The following is a 25,843-nucleotide window of genomic DNA, read 5'->3' as shown; positions in this document are numbered from 1 at the left end:
ATTTGATTATCTGGCATTCACCTTACCTGATAAATCTTGGGCTCTGACAGCAACTTTCACACTATAATTTATAGTAATATAATATGTACATGATTCTTTAACATCCTGCTACAGTAATCATTGGATGTGAGCAAATTACAGTGGTCCTGACCCAATTAATGCTCCCTGGGCTGCAGTGTTCAGCCCGAGAAGATTCCTGGGGAAGCCAGCAAATGAAAGAACATCCAATCTGTCACAGGACTGCAAGATATACTGGACTGTTACATGGCTGAAACTGTTTGCTATAGTGGTATAAGCAAGAACAGGTAGTTTGAAACATTAGAGGGGCCATTTCTTGAATATCCATACATTTCCTGTTGTTCTACAGCATAACTGAAATTTCCATACTTAACTATTAAAAATACATTTTTAAAATATTTTTTTAATCAGATTGGTTATAGGGTTTTTGTTTTTTAACATTAGTTCATAAGTCCACCTAGGAATTATCCAAAGGATATTTAATATTTTATATACCTGAAAGGATTATCTGATCCATCAGTTTATGCTCTAGCTCACAATAGACTAAGTGGAAGTCAGTTGGCAAGCATTAGTCTTCCCTCTAGATATAGTGAAATATAGGTGTTTTGCTTGTAAGAGCTATGCAGTACTGTTTAAGGTTCTGCTGTAGTACAGAAAATGAGAAGTGTTGACTATTTTATCCAGAACCTCATTGTGATTTTAGTGCTACATTTCTGAAACTGTGAGTTGTTCCTGTTTGTATCAATTCTAGAATCTGTATTTTTCAAAAAATAGGATGAAATGGTTTGTCCTCATATTTATGCTGCTCCCTTTTAATTTGACTTTCACTACACATACATTATACTTCTAAGTCCGCTCTGTTGTCAAGTTTGTGATTTACAATATTCAGAAAGGCTGTTTCAGGGTGTTTGTTGATTTGAAATGCATTTTGCATCCTGAAGAGCATCTGAATTCTTTTTGAATCTTGACATGACAGCCTTAGATCCTGAGAAGTATTTACTTTCTAATGTCCTACTTAGGGTATGCTTTGACTCTGTCTTTGCATCACCTGAGTGCTTATCTTAATTTAGAGCACCACTTTCTGTTACTCAAGATATTAAATATTTATGCACTTTCATATACTAAATAAATATTTGTCACAGCAACAAAAATATTTCTACAAGTCAGTGTTTCATTGGCTACTATCACATATTCTGGTATTTGTTCTTCTTTAGATTGGGAAGTTGTGCTGTGCAGGCTCTGCTCTTATATAATTAAATATTACCCTGAAGTCAGGGATCCTGTCTCTTAACTGGAGAGATGTTTTGCCTGTTCTGAATAGTTTGTTTTGATCAGCACCATTCTTAGCACCAGAATTTCTTACATTGTCAGATAGTTTGTGAATGCATTTAACACCACAGGACTTGGGGGGCAATATTTGTTGCATCTAACCAGTGTGAAAACTCAACTAGTATTGGCAATTTTTGTAATTTCTTTTATTCAGTTTGTTGGCTACCCACCTAAAAAAAAACCCTTCTTGTATTTCCCATAATTACTCTTTTTCTTTATGAACTTTTGCTTAGGAACAGTGTAAAAACATCTCTGGAAATTAAGTTGGTTCAGGTTTTGGGTGACCCTCTTATATAGGACCATTAATGTGTTCAAGGGATATTAATATTTGGAGAAGCATAATTTCCTCAAACAAAATTTTAGATTCTTTATGTGATATTGTCCCATGTTTTTTGCTACTGACATTCTTCATTACAACATTCAGGACCTTTCTTCTGAATATATATTTTCTGAGTTTTATTTTTCTTCAATCATTTTGGCCTTTCATAGCCCCTTCTGAAATGCTGGTATTGTATTTGCCACTTTCTATTGTTACCAAACTCGATTTAATTAAAAAGGTATATAATGCTTTAGCCCAATTCCAGGCTTCCTAGTTTTCACATATTGGAAAGTTTTGATGAACAACCTCCCCAGTAAGATGGTAGAATCCCTATCACTGGAGCTTTTCAATACATGATTGGACAGGGTGCTAGTTAATCTCATCTAAACTCCCTTTTACATGCAAGGTGGGACCAGATGATCTTGTGAGATTCTTTCCAGCCTGGGATGATTTATGATTTTATGGCTTAAGTGCTTTTTTTCAGCCTTAACTAAAATATATCCCGGAACATTTTTAAATATGCAAAATAGCAGATTTTATTTACCAGATATTACCCTTTTAAACCTTCACCCATATTTTGGCCAGAAAAGTGTTGACTAATAGTCTTCTTTTTTCTGCTACTCTGATAAGCAATCTCTCTTATTTTTTTTATTTTTTCTTTTAAGCCATGCATGGTTTTTTTTTTTCACTTGATCATACGTAGTTACTGAGCTCTTTTGACGTGTTCTTCCATACCTGAAAGCATTCTACCCATTGAGCTTTCTGTTTATTTTTGTCCTTATTAACCTTGTCCTGACACAATTAAACCTTCTGGTGGCTTTTTAAGTATTATTTTCTCCCAGGAGAAAACAGAGTATGAGTATATTATAGTCAGGTTTTTTTAATGTTTTGGGGGGGTTTTAATGATTATATTTTGAAACATTGAAACATATTTATTATTTGAATAGAGTTATATTAGTTTCTCTAATGGTTCCAAGAAACCATTATTTACAGCATCTAAAAATGTGGTCCCTTCAGCATATTTTGTCATGATTTCTTACCAGACTGCTTGTAGCAATTAAATTCTGTTATTACTGGTTTTTCTGCTTTAACCCTTCTAACCTGCTTTAGTATTTGAAAAATATTATCACCACCTTAGTGATATTGAATATAGCTCTAATGTAATATTTTTGTTTCAGCATGAAATTTTAGTGCAAAATTATTTGTGCCAGTTTGTTTATATTTGACTTCTTTTATTATATTGCCTTTTTCCAGTGCAGCCTACACCTTTCTTGATTTTTACTCTTGCATCATAACATCACAGTGTTTATATTTCTACCATCAAGATGCTTATCATATTCTTACTGTTTTACTGCCTTTTTTTTCCTTTTTTAAAACTCAGGTATATTTCCATAGGCAGTTACTTTTCTTTTGAAAAATAAATGATGGTTTAGTAGTTTGTTAGAGAGGTTTTTTTTACACAAATATTCATATTACAATTTTTGCAACATGTTTAGTTATGTCATGTATATTTTGAATGTGAATTTTGATTTTTTTAAATAAGTTTTTCCAGGTAAAGAGAAAAATGTAATGGAATAACATTGATAATTCAGTTTTATTCTAGTTTCAATATACTGTAATTATGTCTATTATAATGGTAATAGACAGTCTTGCCTAAGCCATTGATTGAAAAACATACATATGAGCCTTCAGATACCTTGCTGAAAGCACCCAGTGCTGTAGGGTTCTTTGTTACTACTGTGCCAGTAGCCCTTACCATCTAGGAATATGTTCTTGTTATGTCTTCTAGGCTAAACAATACAGAAAAGTGATACCATCAAGGAAAAGCTTAAAAAATCCAGTAATAGTGAATTTCTGGCTTGTGTTATTCTTTTTAAGTCAACCAGTGTCGAAAAAGCTGCAGATTATGACCTTGGACATTGCAGCATTTGAGATATTAACTTAGAGGAAGGCAGTATACACAGGGAACATTGTAGCAAAGAGTAACACATTTTATTTATTTTTTTTCTTATAAGGTTAATCAGTATGCTTTTAGCCATATTAAAGATTTGTTAATTCTTTTTCTTATACCTGAGTCTGTTCATGTAAGTGTTTTGGATAATTCATGACAGATTTACCTGCTTGAAACAAGTTTCAATTCCTGCTGAAGATCCTTATTCTAACTGTGTGATCCTTAAAAACAGCTTCTACAGGTCAGAGAAATATTGAATTTTGCCAGTTATTGTAAAATCTAAACCTAGACTATTAATCAAAATAACAACAACAACAATAAATGTTTCTATTATGTCTAAAAATTCCAAATTTATAGTATTAAAAATATAGAATGGGAGACATAAAAGTAATTATAAAGATTTTCAATAATATTTCTGAATACTTCTTGGTAAGTCTATATTTAAAAGTTATGTTAATTTGGGTGACTTTATTAGTTATAGGTTGCACTTCATATTTATTTAGAAAATAGTAAGAGAAGTATTTTTGACATTTATAATATCAGTCTTACTGGCTGTGAAAACATATATTTCTCCAGCTGTATTCTGTGATATTTTTACTGCTTCCATTTTAGATTTCACTAGAGTTGGTTTAGAGAAGTTAGAATTTCAGATATGCATGTATTTAGGTATGTATTTTATATTATTGTATAATACAAACACTGTTATTATATTATTAAAATGTCTATTAAAGTTTTCAATAAAGTCTCCTAGCACCATAACAAAATAACTTCAAGTGAGAAAGCAAGAAATATCCTTAATTGTGTTAAGTCCACAGACCAGAAGGTATTGCTGGTGAGAAACCAAGGTTTTTCCTTACTGATTATCTTCTGCATCAAATTAAAGGGGACACTTTAGGTTACATAAATTGAATCACTTTGACAAGGCTGTGCTTCACAGCAGGGCAAAAATCTTACTAATATCAACATCTCTAAATTGAAAAAAAGCATTTGCGTTCCACTTAATATATCAGCAGTTCACAATATAAACTGATTACTATAACCAAGATTAAAGATGTAATTCATTCTCATTAGATAATGCTAAGATGCCAAGATCGTTAAACTTATTACAGAGCTCCAGATCACCCAAACTGGTGATATTGTAGCTACACCATATTCCTGCAGAAAAGAAGCCAGTGAACTTTAAAGAAGTTCATGGCCCAGGGCCATATGTGCAACAGCCTTGGCTAAGAGCAGCCAGACTGAATCAGAACATTAAAAGCAATGAGTGTGTGGTCCAAAACTCTCAGTAGAATAGTATATTGAGCCAAATAGATTATTTCTGTTTCTTGTTTATATGAGATTTTGATATGCATGGCTTTAACTGTGTCCTCTAGAAGCTCTTTTATGCAGCTAGAAATAACCAGAGCTCTGTGTGCATGGGGAAATCAAACTCCTGAAGATTCTGGGTCTGAAAGAAAAGAAAAAAAAAAACCATTGCAAAGCCTTTTGCTTATCTTAAATGATGATGCTTGTGTCACTGTCTCACTGAAATCCCCTCAGAATTTGGCTTTATGGAAGTATTTTTCTCAAAAGCATTTTAATTATTTTATCATTTCAGTGCCTAAGCTCAGACCTGTGTGTACTAAATGCTTGGAGCTAACCAGGTAGCAACCTCAGCAAATTAAAAGACTGATACCAAGGCATCACCGAAAATTTATCTGTCTTGTTCTCTTGAGATCATTTCTAAACAACATATGGGGTAGAGGGATGTAAACAAACTCTGCATCTGAAGAATTTAATAAGAGATTTGAATTCAGATTTCTGTTCAGTATGGAAGAAATATTTTCTTTTATTTTTGACTAATATTTCCTATGGAGGGAAATAAGAGTCTGGGAAACAAAAGATTAATTAAAAGGAAATAGCACGATATAACCAAATTTCTAAAGGCAACTGGTAGGCATGTTCAGATGAATAGCTATACTGTAAAAAGTTCTGTTTGATAAAAAGTGCATGTCATGTATTCCTGTGTGATACCAGAAGTTTTTTTCTATTCCAGTACCTTCAGGGAGTTTGTTCAAGCTCTTCCTCTCAGTCAACATGTAAAACACAAGAATGTCTGCAACCACTTCACACTGCACTGAGATGAAATGCTCAACAATAAACAAATACCAGACCATTCTGCCCCATGGGTTCTTTCAGCTTAAAGGAACACTCTTCTCCTGGGAAGTGAGAGAGAGTTCCTTTCCCTCTGTCCTGGTAGTGATGTGAGTGGGTATGGAATAACATTAGAGTCCTGGCCATGGCCCCTCCCAGCTATTCCAAAAATCAACCCTGTCCTGGCCAAAACCAGGACACCATAGAACCAGCCTCCAAGAATGGAAGGTCCCAAAGACCAGAGAGAAACTCTGGAGCAAGAAATACTTAACACTGTTGGAGTCAACATCCCTGGAGGCTGATAAAAGATAAATGGAGTTTTGATAAAAGACTGGATGTGGCATTTAATGCCATGGTCTAATTCATAAGGTGGTATTAAGTCATAGGTTGGACTTGATCAGAAAAATCTAGTTAATTCTGTGATTCTGTGAAAAGGTCAGGGAACCCTTAAACACACTGGTCATATATAAGTCTCTGAGGTTTAGTGGGCTGCACCCAGGAGTGCTGAGAAATCTGTCTGATGTCATTGTGAGGTCACTCTTAAGTATCTTTGAATGGTCATGGCAATTAGGTGAGGTTCCTGAAAACTGTGAGAGAACAAATAACATCTTTGAGAAGGCCAAGGAGGAAGATCTGTGAAACTATAGGTTAGGCAACCTCACCTCAGTCACTGGGAAGGTGATGCAGCAAATCCTTCTGGAAACAGTTTGCAAACACATGGAGGTCAAGAAAGTAAATAGAAGTCATCAACATGGATTTAAAAGAGGAAGTCACACTTGACCAGCCTCCCAGTCTCTGAAGTTAGGTAACTAGTTTGGTGGACAAGGGAGAGCAGTAGATGCTGTCTACCATGATCTCTGTAAAATTTTTGACACTATCTCCATCACAGAAAACTGACTAAATACAGGTGTATACAGAAGTTCACAGTGAGGTGGATTAAAAAAAGTCTGAATGACCAGGCCTGAAGTGTTGTGACCAGTGATGCAAAGTCTGGTTGGAGGTCAGTAACTGGTGATGTGCCCCAGAATTTACTGGTGGGTCCAATACTGTTCAACTTCTTCATTCGTGACCTGGATGACAGAACAGAAGGCACCCTCAGCAAGTTCTAAGACTGATTCAAAACTGGAAAGTGGCTAATTCTCCAGAGGGTTGTGCTGCCATCCAGAGGGACCTCAACAGGCTGGAGAAATGGGCTGACAGAAATCTCATTAGGTTCAAAACCATTACAGAAACTATGAGAGATATAACTCTAGGCAAATAATATGTTTCAATATTTAAAAATATAATCATTAAGCACCCCCCAAAACATTAAAAAAAAACTTGAGGTGTAAACTCAAGAGGTATCTGAGGTAGTTTCTGCTGGTGTAAACCTAAAGGGGGACTGTGCAAGAACAATTACTTCCATGTAGTTGAGGCAGGACCCTTTAAGTTTCAGGAGAAAACAGACATTTGACAAGGCAGAGATATATTTGACAGCAGATCTGTGCTAGTCAGGCAACTAATGCAGTGATTACCCAAATGAGCCTTTCAACCAGCAGTTCCCTAGATTTGTCACCCACTCTTTCCTTCTGTATTTGGTAACTGTAGGTTCAGTTCTTGCAGACTGACTCTTTATGCAACTGATGAGACTGCACAAATATTGCGTTCAGTTTCTTTATGCATTCTCCACAACACACGCCTAAAATCAAGAGCTTTAACTATCAATTTACTCATCTGTTTACTTGTTTTTTTGATAAAGGTAAGTTCTGAAGCATCAACTGTACCAATCTAACCACAAAACTCAATCTATATGAGAAAAAAAGCATGTTATGCAAAATTCTTATCACATTTTAATAGATAAAACTAATATGAATATTCATCTGTTCCTATTTTATGTGTGTGTGATTTTTCTGAAAGTTTTTTCAGCAGGAGAGAGGTTTATGTCACAAACATGAAGTTTTGGGTGTGTAACTTCATCCTATTAAAATGCAAATCCATGAGTTTCTCTTCAGAAAAAAAGAAGACAATTTGCTGCTAAATCCCATTGAAAATTACTTTTACCGATTAAACTTCTGTGCTTTGGATAGCCAGTGAAGCAAAGTGTTGCCATTTCTGATAAATACAAACTCAGTAACCAAAAACATCCATGTTGCTATGAGCACACTAAGGTAGTTTATTTGATTTTTCATAACCATGTAGTGCCTCCTGAACTGTTAGGAATAATAAAAAAAAAAATCTTTGCTCTCACAGCAATGTTTTTACAGAATTCTGGTACAGTATCTTAGATGTTTTATTTCTTACCTCTGTCACCATTTTTGTTGATGTTTGTATGACTTTGTATCTCTCTAATATATTAAGTGGCAATTGTGTTTTCATGCAATGACTCACAGTAAACATTGCATCAACTATGTTGTAATGTATCTGTGAAAGTTTGTATGATAGATGCAATGTGTCTGTATGTATTAATTCTCCCCACTGGATCTGGCTGGGATGCAGCTAATGTTCTTCACAGCAGCTTGTATGGAGCTGTGTTTTAGACTGGTGATCCAAGCAGTGTTGCTAACATAGGGATGCTTTGGCTGTTGCTGAGCATTCTTTACACAGCATCAACTCCTTCTGTTCCTTGCTTTTACCCCTCAGTGAATAGACTGGGTGTCATCAAGAGCCTGGGAGGAGACACAGCCAAAATAGCTGATCCTGGGTGACCAAAAGGATATCCCATACCATATAACATCACACTCAATGATAAAATGGGAAGAAGTTTTTCCAAAGTAGCTCAGGGACTGCCTGTGCACCTGCCTGCTGGTGGTGATTGCTTTCACATTGTTTGTTTTTTCATTTGCTAAAATGTCTTAATGACAACCCACAAGTTTTCTCACTTTTTCCCTTTTTCTCTCTACCATCCTGTTGGGGGGTGGGAGCAAGAGAGTGGAGGGATCTTATCTTCCAGCTGGGCTCTACCCACTACATTCCTTCAACTGCACTGTCACCTCAGAGGGACATCTGTGGATGATTTGTGTATCATGTGCTCACAAAGAATCACACACAGTATTTTCTCTTACAGTTCTGTTAGGTGTCATTGATAATTTTTAGGCCTGCAGTAGACTTCTCAGTGTGCTAAAGGTATTTCCAGAAGTGAGAGCCCTGCCTGACTAGCTGGTAAGAACCATTCCTTCTGCAAGGAAAAATGTCTATATAAAGAAATACTAGGACAGCCAGCTGAAAGTCCTCTTTACAGATTTTAGATGAAAATAGTCATATGAGGTTATATAACTTTCCTAATCTTTGAGTGAAATGGAAGTTGAAATCTGGGGTTTTCTTGTGGAGTCTTAATACAAGGATGCATGAATACCCTTGCAGTTGGTAGCCCCTTGATCTGACCTAAATTGCAGGAAGTTATCTGGGCATGATACTCTGCATGGTTTTCTTTAACCAAGATGAAAACTCTTCAAAGTAAGTAACATCCCAGGTTTTGGTAAGAAAAATCTAGAAACTAGATCATTTGACCTCTTCATAATAAAGTTTAGTATGAAGTCAGACAAAGTAGAAGAAAAATGTCTAGACATAACCCTCACTCACCCACCACAGTCTTGCAGGTAGGTTTTTAGTCTCTCACTGCCTTTGTGAAATTTAGTGAATTTGCATCTTCTTTGATCCTGTTTTCTTCTTCATTATCCCTGAGCCCAGGTTCTGTGCTCTTTTCTTCTAAGAGTAGTTTCAGTTTCTCAGCTTAAGCTGCAGTCTGCTAGTTTCTGTGATGCCTATTCTCTTCCATCTGGGTTGTGACCTAGAAAATTTTTTATGAAACTGGAGTTTTTTCTGTGAACTAGAAACTGATTTTTTTTAATCAGAGCCCACTCTTTGGCTCATTATGGAAACCAATCATATTTTATCTTTCTAACAGTGTATATTTTATGCTTAAGGGACCATAATGCTAATTTCAAATAGCAGCAAGTTAAATATGCAGCCTGTTACCAAACCACACTGATACACGACTGTCTAGGAAAACTTTGATCCTTGAAATTTTAACACTGTTTTTCCATTGTTAATAAGACAAAGGATTTTCGTGACAGCTGCAGTATTTGTAACTTGGTCCTGTTTCTCATTTGTAGTCTGTCACTCTTCTCCATGTGTTTGAAGCTTGTGTAAGGTCCAGCTCAGTTTGAGTTTTTGGCAAGTTTTATTTAATCTTTATGCTTTTTACTTCCAACATATATTATATTCTTGCTGTTTCCTTGTGTGTGGGTTTCTGTGTATTCATTATTCCCATTACCCTCTTCCAGCAGGTGATTGCCAGACACTCAAGCAATTTTAATTAAGGAAATTTCACACCTTCCGTCTTTGATGTTTTCAGTTCTTTACCTGATCTCTTTAATTCTGTGTTTTTTCCTGTCAAAAAAAGAAAAACCATCACTGAAGATGCAGTTTTGTTTGTCTAGACTCTGTTTAAATTATGGTGATTCCTGTTTGCTCCTTCCAGAGTTAATCTGGTTCCTCTAGTGTCTTTGACATTCATCAATCTACAATGTAAGTTTTGTGGGTTTGGTTTTTTTATTTATTTTTTTTAGGCTGAGTATTTGATGAAAAAAAGGCAGTTGGTTTGTTTTTGGGGGTTTTTTTTTGATGAATAGAGACTATCAAATTCAAAAGCATTTTGTTTCCTGTTAGGCATGCTAAACTAATCTCACAGTTATGTGATTTCATCCAGTATCTACTTCTCTAATAATATCAGCAATCTCTCTCTGCATTCATTCTCAGTACAGGATCTCCCATTTTCATTGATCTTCTACATAGAAGTTTCCATTATTTCAGTAACAATAAATTGACTTTGTGTCTCTTGACAGCTTTGACATTTTGTTTTGTTGTTTCATTCCTTTTCCCAGTAGCAAACAATGTAGCAGAGGCAGATTTTATAGAAAACTGTAGTAAATGGAGGCCATTCCTGATCCTTGGCAAATAAGCCCTTTAGTGCTGTTTGCTTAATGGCTTCACTCTAAACTAAGTATCTGAATGTACCTATTGGGCATGCAGGGAACATCTGAGCCTGAAAAGTGGTCAAACAGCACATTTGCCAAGCCAGCAGGAAGTGCACTCTGCTCTGAAGGTAGGGGCTGACTAAGCTGCTGTAATAAGCAGAGTCATTATTAAGAGAGGAACATGATGATCACATTGTTTGTAAATTTGTGATTTTTGGTGTGCAACAAAAAAACAAGGAGAGGAACAAAGGAACTGGCAACAGTTCTACATTGGAAATGCAATGGTTATTTTGTGCTCTTTCATCTACATGAAATGAGATTTGGAAATGAAAAAATAGAGTAGGAAGACAAATTATTTAATGAAATGGAACTGTGGTAACATTCGCACAAAATTTTTAATTTCCAATTTGATTTGTATTAATGGTAATTTTTTTGAAAGCAAGGAGTAAAGATAAATTATTCTGTTGATGCCTGTCCCTCTCTTCTGTGGTTAAAAACTTTCTGTTTACCTGAATTTTACTTACTTTACTGTGTTTCTGATTACAAATTTCTGAGAATCATATATAGAAATACAGCAATACTATTATACTGTGTATAATAGTAGCAGAAAAAAACAATATGTGATTGTGTTACATCTTATTTTGCAGATTCTTATACAAGGTTACAGAATGCTCTTTACAGACAATAGTTTGCAGCATAAGCAAAATAATATGAGAAGAAAATAAGAGAATAAGAATTAAAACCAAGCACATTTATAGAATGAATTTGAAAAGGAACACAAGTTAATTATAGGACAAAATGCCAATGTAAATCTGAAATGATAGGAATATCCTGACTATTTGCATAAGCTAATATCATTTGGCATTTGTGAGCTCATAGGTAAGCAAGATCTGAAAAATAATGCTACTGATTTTGTCTTACAATCAGTTTGTGAAAATGAAAATTTTCCCATTCTACAATCCTACTGTCCATCTTGTATGTCCATACAGCAGAGTACTTTTGAATCTTTGAATGGAGTTGGAGGAGAGGGATTTGGATTAACCAGATGTTTAGTTAAAAGAGATTCCTGGTTTACAGCATAAATGGGTGCATGAATGGAAATCTCTGTGTCACTGTGTGTGTGAGCATGCGCATGTGTGTGTATTCGTATATGAAAGTTTATTCATTATGGCTGCTGAAATTCTAATAGCCAAATCATCATATGGAAAGTCTTCTAACATGAATAAAGAAATGTCTGAGATCATCAGGCATCCTGTAATTTGTACAGTTTAACAGGGAAAACATTTGTAGATTTCTTACACTAAAAAACCAGAAGGTTCTGGTGGCCAGCAGAATGGACAAGAGCCAGCAACGTGCCCTTGCAGCAAAGGAGGCTAACGATATCCTGCATTACGAGAAGTACTGCTGGCATGTTGAGGGAGGGGATTTCTATCCTGTGCTCAGCCCTGGTGAGCCCACATCTGGAATCCTGTGTCCCATTATACAAAAGAGACATGGAGCTACATGAGAGAGACCGACCCCAAAGTTGGTTAGGGAACTGGAACATCTAGGAAAGGCTGAGAGAGCCAGGACTGCTCAGCCTGGAGAAAGCTCTGGAGGAAAAATCACCAGTATCCTACAAATATCTGAAGAAAGGCTGCAAAAAGGGCAAAGACAGGTTCTTTTTAGTAGTTCCAAGTGACAGAACCAGAGGCAATGGGCGCAAGATGAAACACAGGAGATGTCATCTGAATATCAAAACTTTTCCACTGCGAGGGTGTCTGAGCACTGGCACAAGTTGCTCTGATTGGTATGGGAGTTTCCATTCATGGAGATATTCAAAACATGTCTGGACTTGATCCTGAGCAATTGGCTCTAGGTGACACTATTTTAGTGGGGGGAGTTGGATAAGGTGGCCTCCAGAGGTCCCATCAAACCTCAGCCATGCTGTGACCTGTTACTGTTCTTTTTCCTAGCTTCCTGTACTGATTGCTACAATGGAGATTTAGGACACAGATTCAGTGTCTGCTGAAGATGGTTCTTTACCCTCACCTAATATTTATGTTTTTAAGAGAATGGTAGGAGAAGAAACAAGAATTATTTCACATGGTAAGGTGCATTTTGAGGTGGCAATAGAAGCCTCAATGGCTGAAGAATAGTGGAAGGGAGGCTTCAGAATCCCCTGAGTACCAGATCTTCATACTGTTATTAATGACACTTGTAATCTCTCTGAAGACTGAATAGAAAATTAAATTATTTTATCTCAGTAGGATGTATATTGCATGAACATATATTTTAGCCTCATTCAAAGGTCTTTTAATAGCATTGACTTTTTTCACTTTTGGAAAATTATTTTTCAACAAGAAAGAAGATGCTTGAAAAGGAATTCAAATGCATTAAATCTCAGGAAAGGGAAAATGGCTGACGTTGTGGTGCTTGTCCTGCATAACAGCCTGAGGTATGTTGATAGTAAAAATGAAAGAGGTAAGATTTCATCTTGAGAAGAATAGAGCAGGTGAGCATTGAGGCTTAGAACAATGTTAGGGAGGTGGAAGAGAGAAGTCATTTCAAGAATCTGAGTGATGGAAGCAAGTAAAGGAGCAGTTTAGAATCTGCCATGCATGTTTAATTATTTTAATATCTGGTTTCTCTTTTGTAAGTGAAGAACTTACTTTAAACTTTCAGGTTTTAGAACATGGTTTGATTTCTCCTCTAGATCATACAGTCCATAATGTAGTTTCACGTGAATCTGATCTTTTTCTTTACTTTGGTTTTCCTGGGGACTATAAAATATGGAAATGCTTTAGGCAGGGAGTCTAAAGGCATGAAACTCATGGCAAGTATGAGAATTTTAGGATTAGGTGTATCTTTTGACAAGTGTATGAATAATGTATAAGTTAAGGTGGGGAAAAATTAAATTTAGAGCTAGAGCAAAAGGAAATTCTCCATAAAAATCAACATCAGTCTTTGGCAGTGAGTAGGCAGTACAGTTCAAAGCTCCAGCTAAACATATATTGTCATAAGTCTCTCAGGACTGCATCTCTCAAAACAGAAATTCAAGCTAAACCAAAGAATTAGGTAACCAAATCCAACTGCTTGCTAAATTTTTTTGTCTCCTCAGAAGATACAAAAAATCAGATTATATGTCCACTTCTCAGCTTTGCCAGCTTAAACTGGCATTAATCTAAATCTATGTTAATATGATGAATTATAGATATACTTTCATGTTCTGTATGTTTGTCCCACGGGCAGTAACACCTAACTGAAAGACAGGGCAGACAAAAAAGTATAGTAACCTGTCAGTTGTTTCATTAAAAATGAACAAAAATTTTAAATTTTTAGTTATTGGTAGAGTTTATTTGGTTTAGAACACAACAATTCATAGTGTTTTACTGTAGTAAGATAATTAAGTGGATTTTGGAAGTCCCTGGATTCATCGCCTTCTTGGCACATCTTTTTATGTGACCTGTCTACTGTAGATACACCTCCAATCACATAAATTCATGTGACCAACACCTTGGTAACCTTGGAATGCCCACATGCTCCTAAAAACTTTGTTATGTGTCAGGCAGCTATCCTCACTCATGTTCCTAACTCTGTAAACCACTACTTCTCACCTGGTCCTGATATATGCCTTCTTCAATTCTCCAGAGTATTTTGGGGAAGTGAAGGCATTTGATGAAAGGCATAGTGTGCCAGCTGATATATTCCTTACCTAATGTGTGAGGAACACTGTGTTATCTTGCAACACCTCTTGTCTTAAGAAATTGCGCTAGGAAAAAAAAAAGTATTTAAGGTGTACAAAACCACACAAACCAGTTGCATGTGTTTCCAGATGGTGTACTGGCATGATATAAGAAAAGCACAGATTGTGAAAATTTATGAAGGAATTTTTCTCCTCTCTCTCTTTTTCAACAGAGAATCTTCAGTTTTCTTAGGAGTCTGGCAAAATTAGGCCATTCTGGATACCATATACCATATATATTAATTTTAAAAAAGCCTATTTTATCAGAACATTTTCAATTTTATGGGCATTTTTTCATTCTGAAGACACGCTTTTGTGTACAGAGGTCTTTGTTTTAGATAAGGTGTTATCTCTTCTAGTCAGACAGATGTACAACTTCTTGTTAGAACTTTTCCCTTTTGTGTAACTCAGCACCTATAATTCACTAAGTGTTTCATACTGAATCTTACTTATAACTAGGATATCCTGACTTGAAAATGACCCATGAGAATCATCCAATCCATCAGCATATAAACCCATATGCTTGATACCAACATCTCTTGGGTTAAATGTCTGTAGATTTGAGTGATTGTTATTGACTGGACAAGAACCAGAACTAGAGAAGCTGACTGACTTGGACTGATACGAGTTCATGGTGATGGGCTCAGAACACCTTTCCCTAAGTGCTGTAATGCTGTGTTAGCGTGGTGTTCAGTGCTTGACTTCAATGTCACTCTGCAAAGGTGAAGTGCAGGGTGAGGAACTGATTTCCACAGTTGACAGAGTCTGCACAATTCAAGAAAGGTAAGTCCATTTTCCAAATTTCACTCTGTATTTTCTAGTCCTCTCATGCCAATACATTTTCCATCTTTCTCAGTGACAAGGTATTGTACCACATTAAACAGAGGAAATTGAAAAAAGATAAATTACAGTAGTTGAACTTATTAAGAATTGCAATAAAAAATGCACTAAGTGAATCATGCATTAAGGTTATAAGCATAAACACTGAAATTATTTACAAAAGGGGCAGACATTGCTAGCCATAAAGTTTAAGAAGGTCCTTCCTCACATCTGAGTTTTCATATCCCTTCTGAAATTCAATATTGAACTTGTTATAGTGAAAGCCAAGAGCAAGTTTAAAATATAAGGATCCTGGCCAGGGATGAGCTTTCATTAAAATAGTAAGGGAATTTCTCAGTACTCCTGAATCTTTCACTTACTGATTTTAAGTAATCCTTTGTGGTTTAGTGAACCATTCTGAGCTAGAACTGTCAGGATCATGGAAAACTGACAGTGAAGCACTTATGCTAGACTGTCAGTCAATTTGGATGAAGAAATGATGCAAGAGGAATGTGAATGTCAGTTATGTGGTGAGCTGGTTCCCGCCGAGTCTCGGACCAGGCAGATGACCGGTCTGGTTTCCACTGTGAGGCACAGCAATGCAGGACATGGTTTTCCAGTTCAGATCCAATGTGAGAGGACAGTCTCAGTAACCTGCTCTGCAACTCAGGAGACTATGGGCTTGCTGGTTTCCCATAGCAGAGCTGTTGGCATTGCTAATTTGTAACTCCTGTTTTGAGTGGCTGGGACAAATGAGACATGTAGAGAAGAAATGTAAAACTCTACCACCCTAAGCAGTTTGGGGATTTATTTTATCCCCCTCCTCTGCCTGTATTGTTATACTTTACCATTCTTGTTTCATGAAATTCTAGCAATAGGATTTGATCTCTGTAGCAGATACAATAAAATCAGATTCAGGGTAATAGCATTAAATTATTTAAAAATTTCAGTAGAGGTAGTTAGGTGAAAAAAAAATTCTGGATTTCACTTTCCACTTGAACTCCTTTTTAGTTGTGTTAGTATAACTTAATTAAAATTATTTTGGGATGTTTGGCTCAGAATTACAATATCATTGTAAAATCATCTTTTATATTAAAATATTATTTGAATGAAACTTCAGTGCTACAAATAGGTTTATATAGTATTTCATTTCATAGTGAGTATTAGTCAGGATGGAGAAGATTTCAGTTCCATTGTGTTTCACCCAATTTATTGATATGATAGCAGGTAGGCAATTTTACCATTACATATTCCCATTTCCCATTTCTACACTAGTACCAGGACAGAAGCTGAAGCAATATTCCTGCTCCCATATTTAAGTGCTTTCTTTTATTACTTTTGTTTGAGAGCTAATACTACTTCTCATTTTCCTACACATTTTGAAATGTCATTAAAATCTTTGCCTTATACTCCATTATCTAACCATAAAAATGCTTCTGGATTCTAATGAAGTATTTGAATCCACAAATATTAATATTAATTGAATCCATAAATAAAATTAAAATTTGAACTGAGTATGGAAAGTGTTATTAGAAGTAAATACTAGGAAGTGAAGTAATGAACAGTATAGATGTATCAAAGACATACTCCCCTGCCACTTTCTACTTCGGCAGGACTTCTCAAAGGGAAGTACATTTTTCTCTCATTAGTAGCTATGAAAATTAACCAAGCTTCGTCCATTTTGATTGAACTACCAGAGTTAAAATTAATGAGGTTTAATTTTTATTAATTTATTTTTAAAGAATTTAAATCAGCAAGAAACATTTTGGGCAAGGTGATGTCTGAGTCACTAATGTTGATTTTCAACAAAATCTTGAAAACTTTAGCGAAGTACACATCCCATTATAGAAGCTGCTGTGACAGTGTTCAGTAAGTGAAATATAGAGGCAGAATTATGTCCTATTGGATTAAGCCCATTCTGATTGTCTTGCTGCAAATTTGATAGTCTGTATATTTATATTTTGTGCTGTATATAATTCAGTATCTAAGAGAGGAAAATAGGTTTTAAAATGACATTTTTAAAGAAAAAATCCCAAATTCTTCTTTTGGGGGAAGCATCACCACAACAGTCCATGGAATTTAGACGTCGCGTTTTTTGGTTTTTTTAAATATTATTTTTGATTTTCATATTTTTCTTTTATGAGCTTGATATTGAAGTTCAGTTGCAGTTGCACGCTTCAAGCAGGTTACAAATGAGATGGCAAGCCAAGTTTTTATGGCAAATTTAAAGACAATACAGAGATGAGATTATGGTTTACTTAATTTCAGAGTTCATTATGACTGTTTCGTATTACTCTAATCATTAGCAGAAAACAAAACTGGAGTAAAGAAATATTATTTAAGTTGAGGGTTTTTTTGACTTATTAACTTCTAAATGGTTCACCATGGTTTTAGTAAATACAAGTTAAAATTTTATTAGAGTGCTCAAAACTCTGCACCTGAGTTATTTTATTTAAGTCTGAAATATTGCACTTAAAAGTTTTGTAGTCTATTGAAGAGAGTTCTAATAATCAGACTCCAAAATCAGACATATTTCAGGAATCACAAAGATGTCAAAGACTATTAAGTAGTGTTCTGGTATACAGTAATATACATAGTGATGATTTCTAAGATATATAAAATTTATCTTGATTGGAGACAAATGAGGAAAGATTGTTTGAAAGATTATGCTTTGTTTTCTTTCCAGCTAATCATACTTTTTAAATAAATGCTCAGATCATATGCCAAAACAATTCTATTATTTATGAATCTGGAGTGAATTGACAACATGTAAGTTCATTTCATTAGGAAATCATTCTAGGTTAATTCTATCTAGCAGCAGCTTAATTTGGGCTTGTCAGTAAGGGATGTTAATAAATTATTTGGCATATACGCGTGAACTTTTCCTACAAGGTAAGTACCTGTAGTCATTTTTGTCAAGTATAAAGGGCGCCTAAAGAGCATGGTTACTATATGTCAAACATACCTGAATAGATTGTGGATAGTGAATTTTATTAAACTAAATTTCTGGTGTTGCTCTGGCCCTGACATTTTCAGGTAATTTAAGTGTTACAGTTTGTCAGCATATTAATGCATTTTTGTAAATGGAAGGGAACTCAACTATTTGTGAAGTCTACATGTTAATATTCTGCTAAACATAAAAGGTATCTGTTCTCAAAAATAGGAGAATAAAGGCCATTTATTTTTATTATATATATAAATAGGTCTTATTTCTATAGATCTGTAAGATATTAGTTCTTTGTATAGATAGCATAGCAGAACAAATGCAAGAATTTGTTTGACCAAAATGTTTATAATCCAGTTATTGTTAAAAAACAAATAAGTAATAATTTTAAGATTGCTTTGGAGGAATGCATTACCTTCAAAATATGTACATATCTATGTGAGAGAAATTATTAGGAGGCCAGCCAGTAGTGAGGGAAGGAAACTATGTTGTGAAAATTGTTGTGGAAATATGCAACTAAATGTTGATTTCCAAACCAAGTGACTAATTTGCTCTTTAGTGTGCAAAATGGACCATAGGTTGACATAGTGAATTTTCCCTATACCTGAGTCTTGGAAGAACTTAACTTGGCACAGTAGCTGTCATAAAATTATATTGTATCTGTCCTTTGCATTTATTGATTTCTTTTGTTTTCTTTTTTGTTTGTTCATTTTTACAATCCTGAGAAAAAGGACTTTTGTTGAAACACATGCATGATATGACTGAGACAACCATATGAGGCTCAGAGAGAAAAAAAAAGGATCACAGCTTTAACAAGTTGATTTATGCAGCCAATATTAAAAAATACTGTTAAATTGTTCATTTTGCAGGAGGTAATGTTACTGGTAGTAAATAAAGTAAGTAAAACAAGTAGTTTCAAGCTCAGAATCCTGTAACCATTTCTGTCTGTGTTCATGATAAATTTATAACAGATCCTGCATCCTGTTAATTCGAAAATTATTTTATGTACTATTTATAAAAGGCAAGGGTAAAAAACAACAAGCATCTCTTATAAAAATTAAAATGTGAAGTTAGTAGGACACGACATCTTCAGATTACCTGGTGTATTTTATTACAATGATGGCAGCAAAAGCAGACTGCTGAGTGTATGTCCATCTTGGCAGTCCATCACTATTATTTCCATGCCAGAGTGGCTGACAAAGGAGAAAGAGTGCTCTGTTTTCTGTAATCCATATGAATAACCTCTACCAGCCCTTGTGGTACATCAAATAGTTTTTTAATGTGCAAAGTTAACTTGGAGGAGAGTGTTCACATCCAGGTGTTCAATTAAGGTTTTGGTTTCTTTTAAATTCCAGGAAGCTTCATAGTAATCCTCTATGTTTGTTCCGCAAAGAAACCACCTTACCTTTGCCACACTTGAACTTTGTTGACTTTAAATGCCACCTTACATATGGTTACAAAACTTTCCACATTGTTGCAGTGTAATAATATATTCTTTTAAAGTCTTCGCTTCCTGTAAGCCTTTGCTGCTAAGGAAATAAACAATAAATTGTTAGTGAACTCTTTGAGCCCTCCCATGGGTTGGAAGGCCCGTTCATTCTGTTTATAGTGTATGGCATGGCACACTGTGTTATGTTCCAGAGTGGCTGAGCAGTGCAGAGAAAAGCAATTCTCCTTGCTTCAACTGTGTTGTACTTGTGCAGCCTATCTGTGTGCTGGGAGGGACACAGCTCTTCTTTCCTTTCAATATGATTTATTTTTAACACCATTTACACTTGTACCATCCACAACACACTACGGCAAAGTCCCACAACTTAATTTTGAGTTGTAGGAAAAGCAAACCCCTTACCTTGCCTTCATCTTCACAGTGATTCATGTCATTTTGTGTCCTTTTGACTCTGTATTTTGAGAAACTGAAAACTCTTTATTCTTCTGCACACTGCTCTATTCGATCTCTCTTTGAGAGTGGGTTTTCCTAACTGGAGATTCCTGGTCTGTACAGTTACTCTGTTCAAAAACTCTCATATATATCATCATCCCTACATACCTTGTAAGGCATAATTTTGCATATTGTGACACTCTTGCATGTTGTGAAATCCTGTTCTCAGGATTTTGGTTTTCCTTTCCTGAGTAGTGCAGAAAAGTTGAGCCACTTAAATACATGGAAGACCACAGACCCTAATAGAGACTTGCAAAGAGAATTTCTAGGGAGTCTCCATATTGAGAAACCTCACCATTTAATCACAATTTTTTTTTGCTTCTGTTTTAACCATTCTTCTATTTTCTTGAAGGCCTTCCTTATTATCCCAGGAGGACTGAGTTACTTTAGAATCTTTTAACACAGAAACTTCTTAAAATCCTTTGGAAATCAAAGGCTATATGCCAAGGCATCCTTTTTCACATAGTCAGTGTTCCTCCTGTGAGTTAAAATTTCCCTTTTCAGAAACCCTCTCAACTATTCCCCCGTACATTACATTCATTTACATATATGTTAATTCTGTTCTTCAGTGTAATTCATATTTGCTGTCTTGAATGGAATTGGGACTTACAGATCTGTAGTTCGAGGTGTGTCCTTGCATGCCCTAGTCTTGTCTCCATTTTTAAAATCATACAAAGCAGAAACCCAAGCCTGCCCCCCTCCTCCAAATCATCCATATCTACCATTCCCATGGTATAGATGCTATTTTAAGTTATGACCACAGTAATTTTCCATAAGAATCCCAGGCAAACACTGTTTGATCTTTCTACTTTTTTGCCACTGTTCACTTTTTGAGGTCTTCTTAAAAAACGTTTTCTAGTAGTAATTCAATTTGAGACAGATCTCTGATGTACCCCAAGTAAAAAGGGGTTCCATCATGGGAACCTCCCAGAACAACTCTTTGTTAAATTATCATTTGGTGAGTCATTTACATTTCCTGCTAGAGCTTTGTCTCTGTCTCTTTGAACATTCCCTCTATACTTAGCTGGTCTATTAGCTCTAAAGCCTTTCTGGCAGGCTTAATGCTCCTGTTGGGCTTTAAAAAACATTTAATGATTTCCATTATGCTTTCTGCAAATTGTTCCTCAAGATATTTTTATTTTTCTTTCTGCAACTATCTAAACCTGACTTCATTGTTAGAAATGGGTCCTTGGCAGTGCGTAACAACTTACTGTTCTCTGCATTTTCAGAGCCCCTGCAGTGATTCTCATTTTTAGTAGGTCCTTAGGCATCTTTGAAACACGATTAATGGTACTAGAAATCTTTTGAGAGGGGAAGTGATAAACTTACAAATTTCAAATCTTCCCTGTTTACCATTCCCCATGACCTGTATTCCTCCACACAAAAATAAATACCTTGATCACAATGACTACAAGTGAAAGAACTGTGTGCATTTTTTCCTTTGTAGATTTCCGGACCCGTCTACAACTTCACTGGCTGTATAAAAGTCACAGAAATCAATAACGTCGGACCTTTCAGCTTCTCTAACGCCGTGGGAAGAAGTAATGTTGACAATTGCAGGTAAACTGCCCTCTATGCCTTTCCAAATCATAAGAGATTGTTTGTGCTGATTTTGCTTTCTTCCTTGCATTGGCGACCATTTTAGATAATTTCAGCAATGGTTAAAGAAAATAAGTTTTAAAAGACAAAAAACCCCAGAGAGACAGATATTGTGCCTTCTTTTATGCTTTTAAAACATTTCCTTTATGGAAGATTTTACTTTTTGCAGAGTAGTTCAATTAAGCTTGACATCTTATTTAGAGTGAGCTGTCACACCCTGAATGCTGAAAGAGTGTACTAAGAAAGATGATGTGTAGGAAAATACAGGACTGGGAAGTGGGGAGATGTGCTGATTGTGTTTTACTTGTGACTTTGGGACTTCCATTAATCTTGTTACAAATATGGATGACTCAGTGTCACATTTACTCTACAAGAGATTGTGAAAAATGCTGGGAAGCACTGTTTCTGAATACATTAAAAAAAAACCCAACTGATCTCAGTTTTGCATGTTCACATTGCTGTTGGTCATGCATTGATTGAAATAAAAGACCATAGAGGGGCAGTGGTGTACATTAGGATTCTGTTCTGGAATATGATAGGTTTAAATATGGAAAAGTGGAAGGCGAAGGAAAACAGAGGTGAATTGAATTTGTAGATAATTAAGTCTTTCAGAAGAGAGTATCATTTCAGTCATAGTACGACTGAAATGTCCTAGACATGTACATGTCCTAGATTCCTGAAGGAAATTATATATGGCTTTTTACATATGACTTTTTTTCCCTAGAATTTACAGAACAGGTCAATTATGTGCTTGCTTAAACACTATCCTCAGCAGCTGGTGGTAAACCACTACTTCATTAATTAAAGATCCGTGAGATCTGAACTCTGCACTCACCTCCGCCACTAACCCCTTAATGAGCACACATCCCACTCAAAGTTACAAGAGTGTAAACCCACTGTCTAATGAACTACCTGCCCCAAGTCCCAGTCATTTAAGCTTTTCCCAGTAAAACTTACTATGAACATAAAATTCAGTTTGTTATCCTTGCACAGACCTGCCACCATTTTTGTTTGGAACAGCAGTTCCGTGCTATTTCCTTGTCCAAACTTGATGAAGAAATAAATCTTTTCACCCTTCAAGTTCCCCAAAGAATTTTGTTTGGAATATGTTCTCTAAGTGTGTTTAACAAATGTTTGTGGGTCTAAATCCTGCACAAAAAACAAAACCCTGGCCTCCATTGTGTAAAGAAAGAAACAATGTCTTCTCTCTTGTCTTTCTACACAAAGTTTCATCAGAAATTCTCCTAGTCAGAACTATGGTGTCCTTCAAAATGAGGGCATGTACTCTTGTCTGTGAAACTATGCCTCTGTGCAAAACAGAAATTCATAAGGTTGAAAGCAAATGAGGAAGCTACTTCATGTCTCTCATTCAGATATTAACTTTTAACAATCATGGTGAAAAAAAATCATAAACTATATCTGCTGTCTCTTCTGGTTACTAGATTAAGAAATATTTCTCCATTTTGCATATGCATTTGAGCTTTGATGTCATAAATCATAGGCAAGAGGCAGTTCTGTTTTTTAAACTACTAGCTAAAAATAGGATAACTTAAAAATCAGGACTGTTACCATCTTTACTACTTTCTTTCATTCTCCTTAAAAATACTTCCATTGATACAAGTGCTTGAGCTTTTTTACATCCTTGAGCTTTTTGACACTATTCTTTTTTACAGTTTTTACTATTGAACACTTTATATAACTATTCTATAAAGTACTAATAGCCTTCAACAAGCAAAAAAAAAGCAATGAGAAGAACTTTGGCCAGTCTGTGTATTCAACACAGAGAAGGATATAGACCTGAAAGAGGTGGCTTGTAAAAAACTAGCTTAGTTCCTTTTGAATTTTATTAGTATAAAATGCTGTGTTATCTGTTAAATTATAATCTATAGAACTATATATCAAGATTTATTGAATTTTGTATTGATTCTGATACTCCCCTTCATAGTTAATTAGCATACAAATATGGCTTATATGGTATAGACATACAAGACAATACAGACATTAAAGGTTGCTTTATTTGAATCAGAACTCAGTGATTATAGCTTAGGACTGTTTCTTGCAAATACTTATTGTGCATACATTACTGATTAGGTGAGTAAAATGACATGACTGTATAGATTAACTGTGGATAAAATCTTGTACATAAAAGGATGTTGGAAGAGTGCTGGGCCCTCTCAATCCTCTATGTTAAGTAACATGTTTCTTCTACCTCCCTGCTTCTTCAGAATGCTGCAGGTGAGCCTAACAGTGTCCAGCCCCATGTAGTTGAGACAGACCTGACACCATCCTGTTCCAAACTACAGCTATTCCTGTCTGGGAAAAGCTGAATTTCAGCAATGGAAATCATTGTACTTTATTAATTTCAAGACATAATTGAAATTATTCTGAATTTTCCTTGGTGGGGAGGGAAATCTATAGAAATGAAATGCTTGGAAGCCTGGTAGACATTCTCCTTACTCATTCTGGCCCTGTGACACACGAGTTTCATAGCTGCTCACAGCTGGCAGCTAACATCATTGTTTGCTTTTCACCTTAGGTATAACCCACATTCATCTTGACATCATCAGTCCTTAAATATAGTCTGCTTCTCTAAAAGCACCTATGAAGCTCAGCTGTCATTCCCCTTTTGCAAGACAGGCTTCTGGGGAAGATGGATTTGTTTTGAGAAGGAAAGAGAAAGTGATTGAAGGAAGTTGTTTAAATAGGGCAATAATGGATAATACACTTTGCAAATACAAGTAGCAAGTGATTACTAGAAAGCGCGGTGTAATTTATATTTTATTTTCTGAATTCATATGGTTCTGTAGATGCAGTATTGCTACAGCTGGAGCTGCCTAATAGTAGCAGAGAACTCTATGGTGTGGCAGACAGATCAATCCAATTCCTTCTGCAAGAACATCCCTGTATTTGTCACGCAGCAGCATTGCTTCTGTTTTTACTGTGGTAGTTTTTCTTTAATTGACCTTCTGCTTATCATCACCTATTTGTAGACTTCTTATCCTTTTGAATGCCCTTCTTTCACATATTTAGGATGCTCTAGTGGCATTCAGTTATTCTGCTGGGTTTTGTCCTTGGTGCCCCAGCTTCATGGATTACTTCATTGTAATGTCATTGTTCTGGACATGCTGACACTTCTTAAAATGTATGGGTTTGTGAATAAATTTTAAGCTTATGATTTTTTCATAGGATTGAAATTTACTCAAATTTACTCTGACATCTTTCTAACTGGATCTATTTGTGTTTTAAAATACCAAAAGGATGATCTAATATGTGCAAGGAATATAGAGAACTTTCAAAAACATATTTTAGAGATAGTTCATTAACCTTTTCAAAACTATTGAAATCACTACATCAGGACAAGATAGTACCTTTCATAGGATATTATATACTGCATGTTCCTTATCTCAGAGGAACATTACTGTTTACATTACTGTTTAAAACATGCTCAAAATTAAGAAATGCCAAGAATTGTACCATAACATAATTATTTTCACTGGCATACATATCTGACTATCTAGTGTCTAAAATGCTGCATTATGCCAAAAATGCTTTCCCTTTTTTCCTTTAAAATTTCTATCTTTGAATGCAAATATAATACACCACAAGGGAGCGAAAATTATTTTAACTTGGTAGAACTGAATTTGAGATGGGGGCAACATGGAAATTACCTTTCATGTAATTTTGGGAGCAGGTGTTAAATTTTGTGTAAATTCAAGAAGATGATTGATACAGGCAGAATCAGGCAATTGGATACAATCAAAGAAGTGTGATAATTCTTAAAAATACTTCCATTAATACAAGATTAAGAAGTGTGATTATTGTGATAATTCTTATCATTCTGAAAATGCAAGATTCCTGTGCATGCTCAGAAGCACCTGGCCCAGATCCTTCTGCTATTCACATGCATCATTGTTTAAGCACAGTGTTCATAGGTAAACTATTAGATGATACCACAAGGACAGAGAGCAGGTAGGACAGACGTACTGCACTGAGGTCTCATCACAACTTCCTGCCATTCAATGTAACCAAGGTGAAACAGGAAATGCTAGAACAATGGTATGGGAAGGAGGAGTTTGACTCTCTGAGAGCAGACTGGCAACCATAAAGTACTCC

The 25,843-nt window shown here is 35.6% G+C and overlaps 1 protein-coding gene across 1 annotated transcript in view; it reads left to right on the top strand.

Moving 5' to 3' along the window:
* EYS (EGF-like photoreceptor maintenance factor) overlaps positions 1-25,843 on the top strand; it is a 454,013-nt gene that overhangs the window by 215,701 nt on the left and 212,469 nt on the right. The window contains exon 16 of the mRNA XM_023922426.2: positions 21,579-21,691. Within this exon, the coding sequence (XP_023778194.2) occupies positions 21,579-21,691 (113 nt within the window). The remainder of the gene's footprint in view (positions 1-21,578; positions 21,692-25,843) is intronic.

This window comes from Cyanistes caeruleus, chromosome 2 (assembly GCF_971803275.1).
Source record: "Cyanistes caeruleus chromosome 2, bCyaCae1.hap1.1, whole genome shotgun sequence".
NCBI classification, from domain to species: Eukaryota; Metazoa; Chordata; class Aves; order Passeriformes; family Paridae; genus Cyanistes; species Cyanistes caeruleus.
This window is presented reverse-complemented; position numbering and strand designations above follow the sequence as displayed.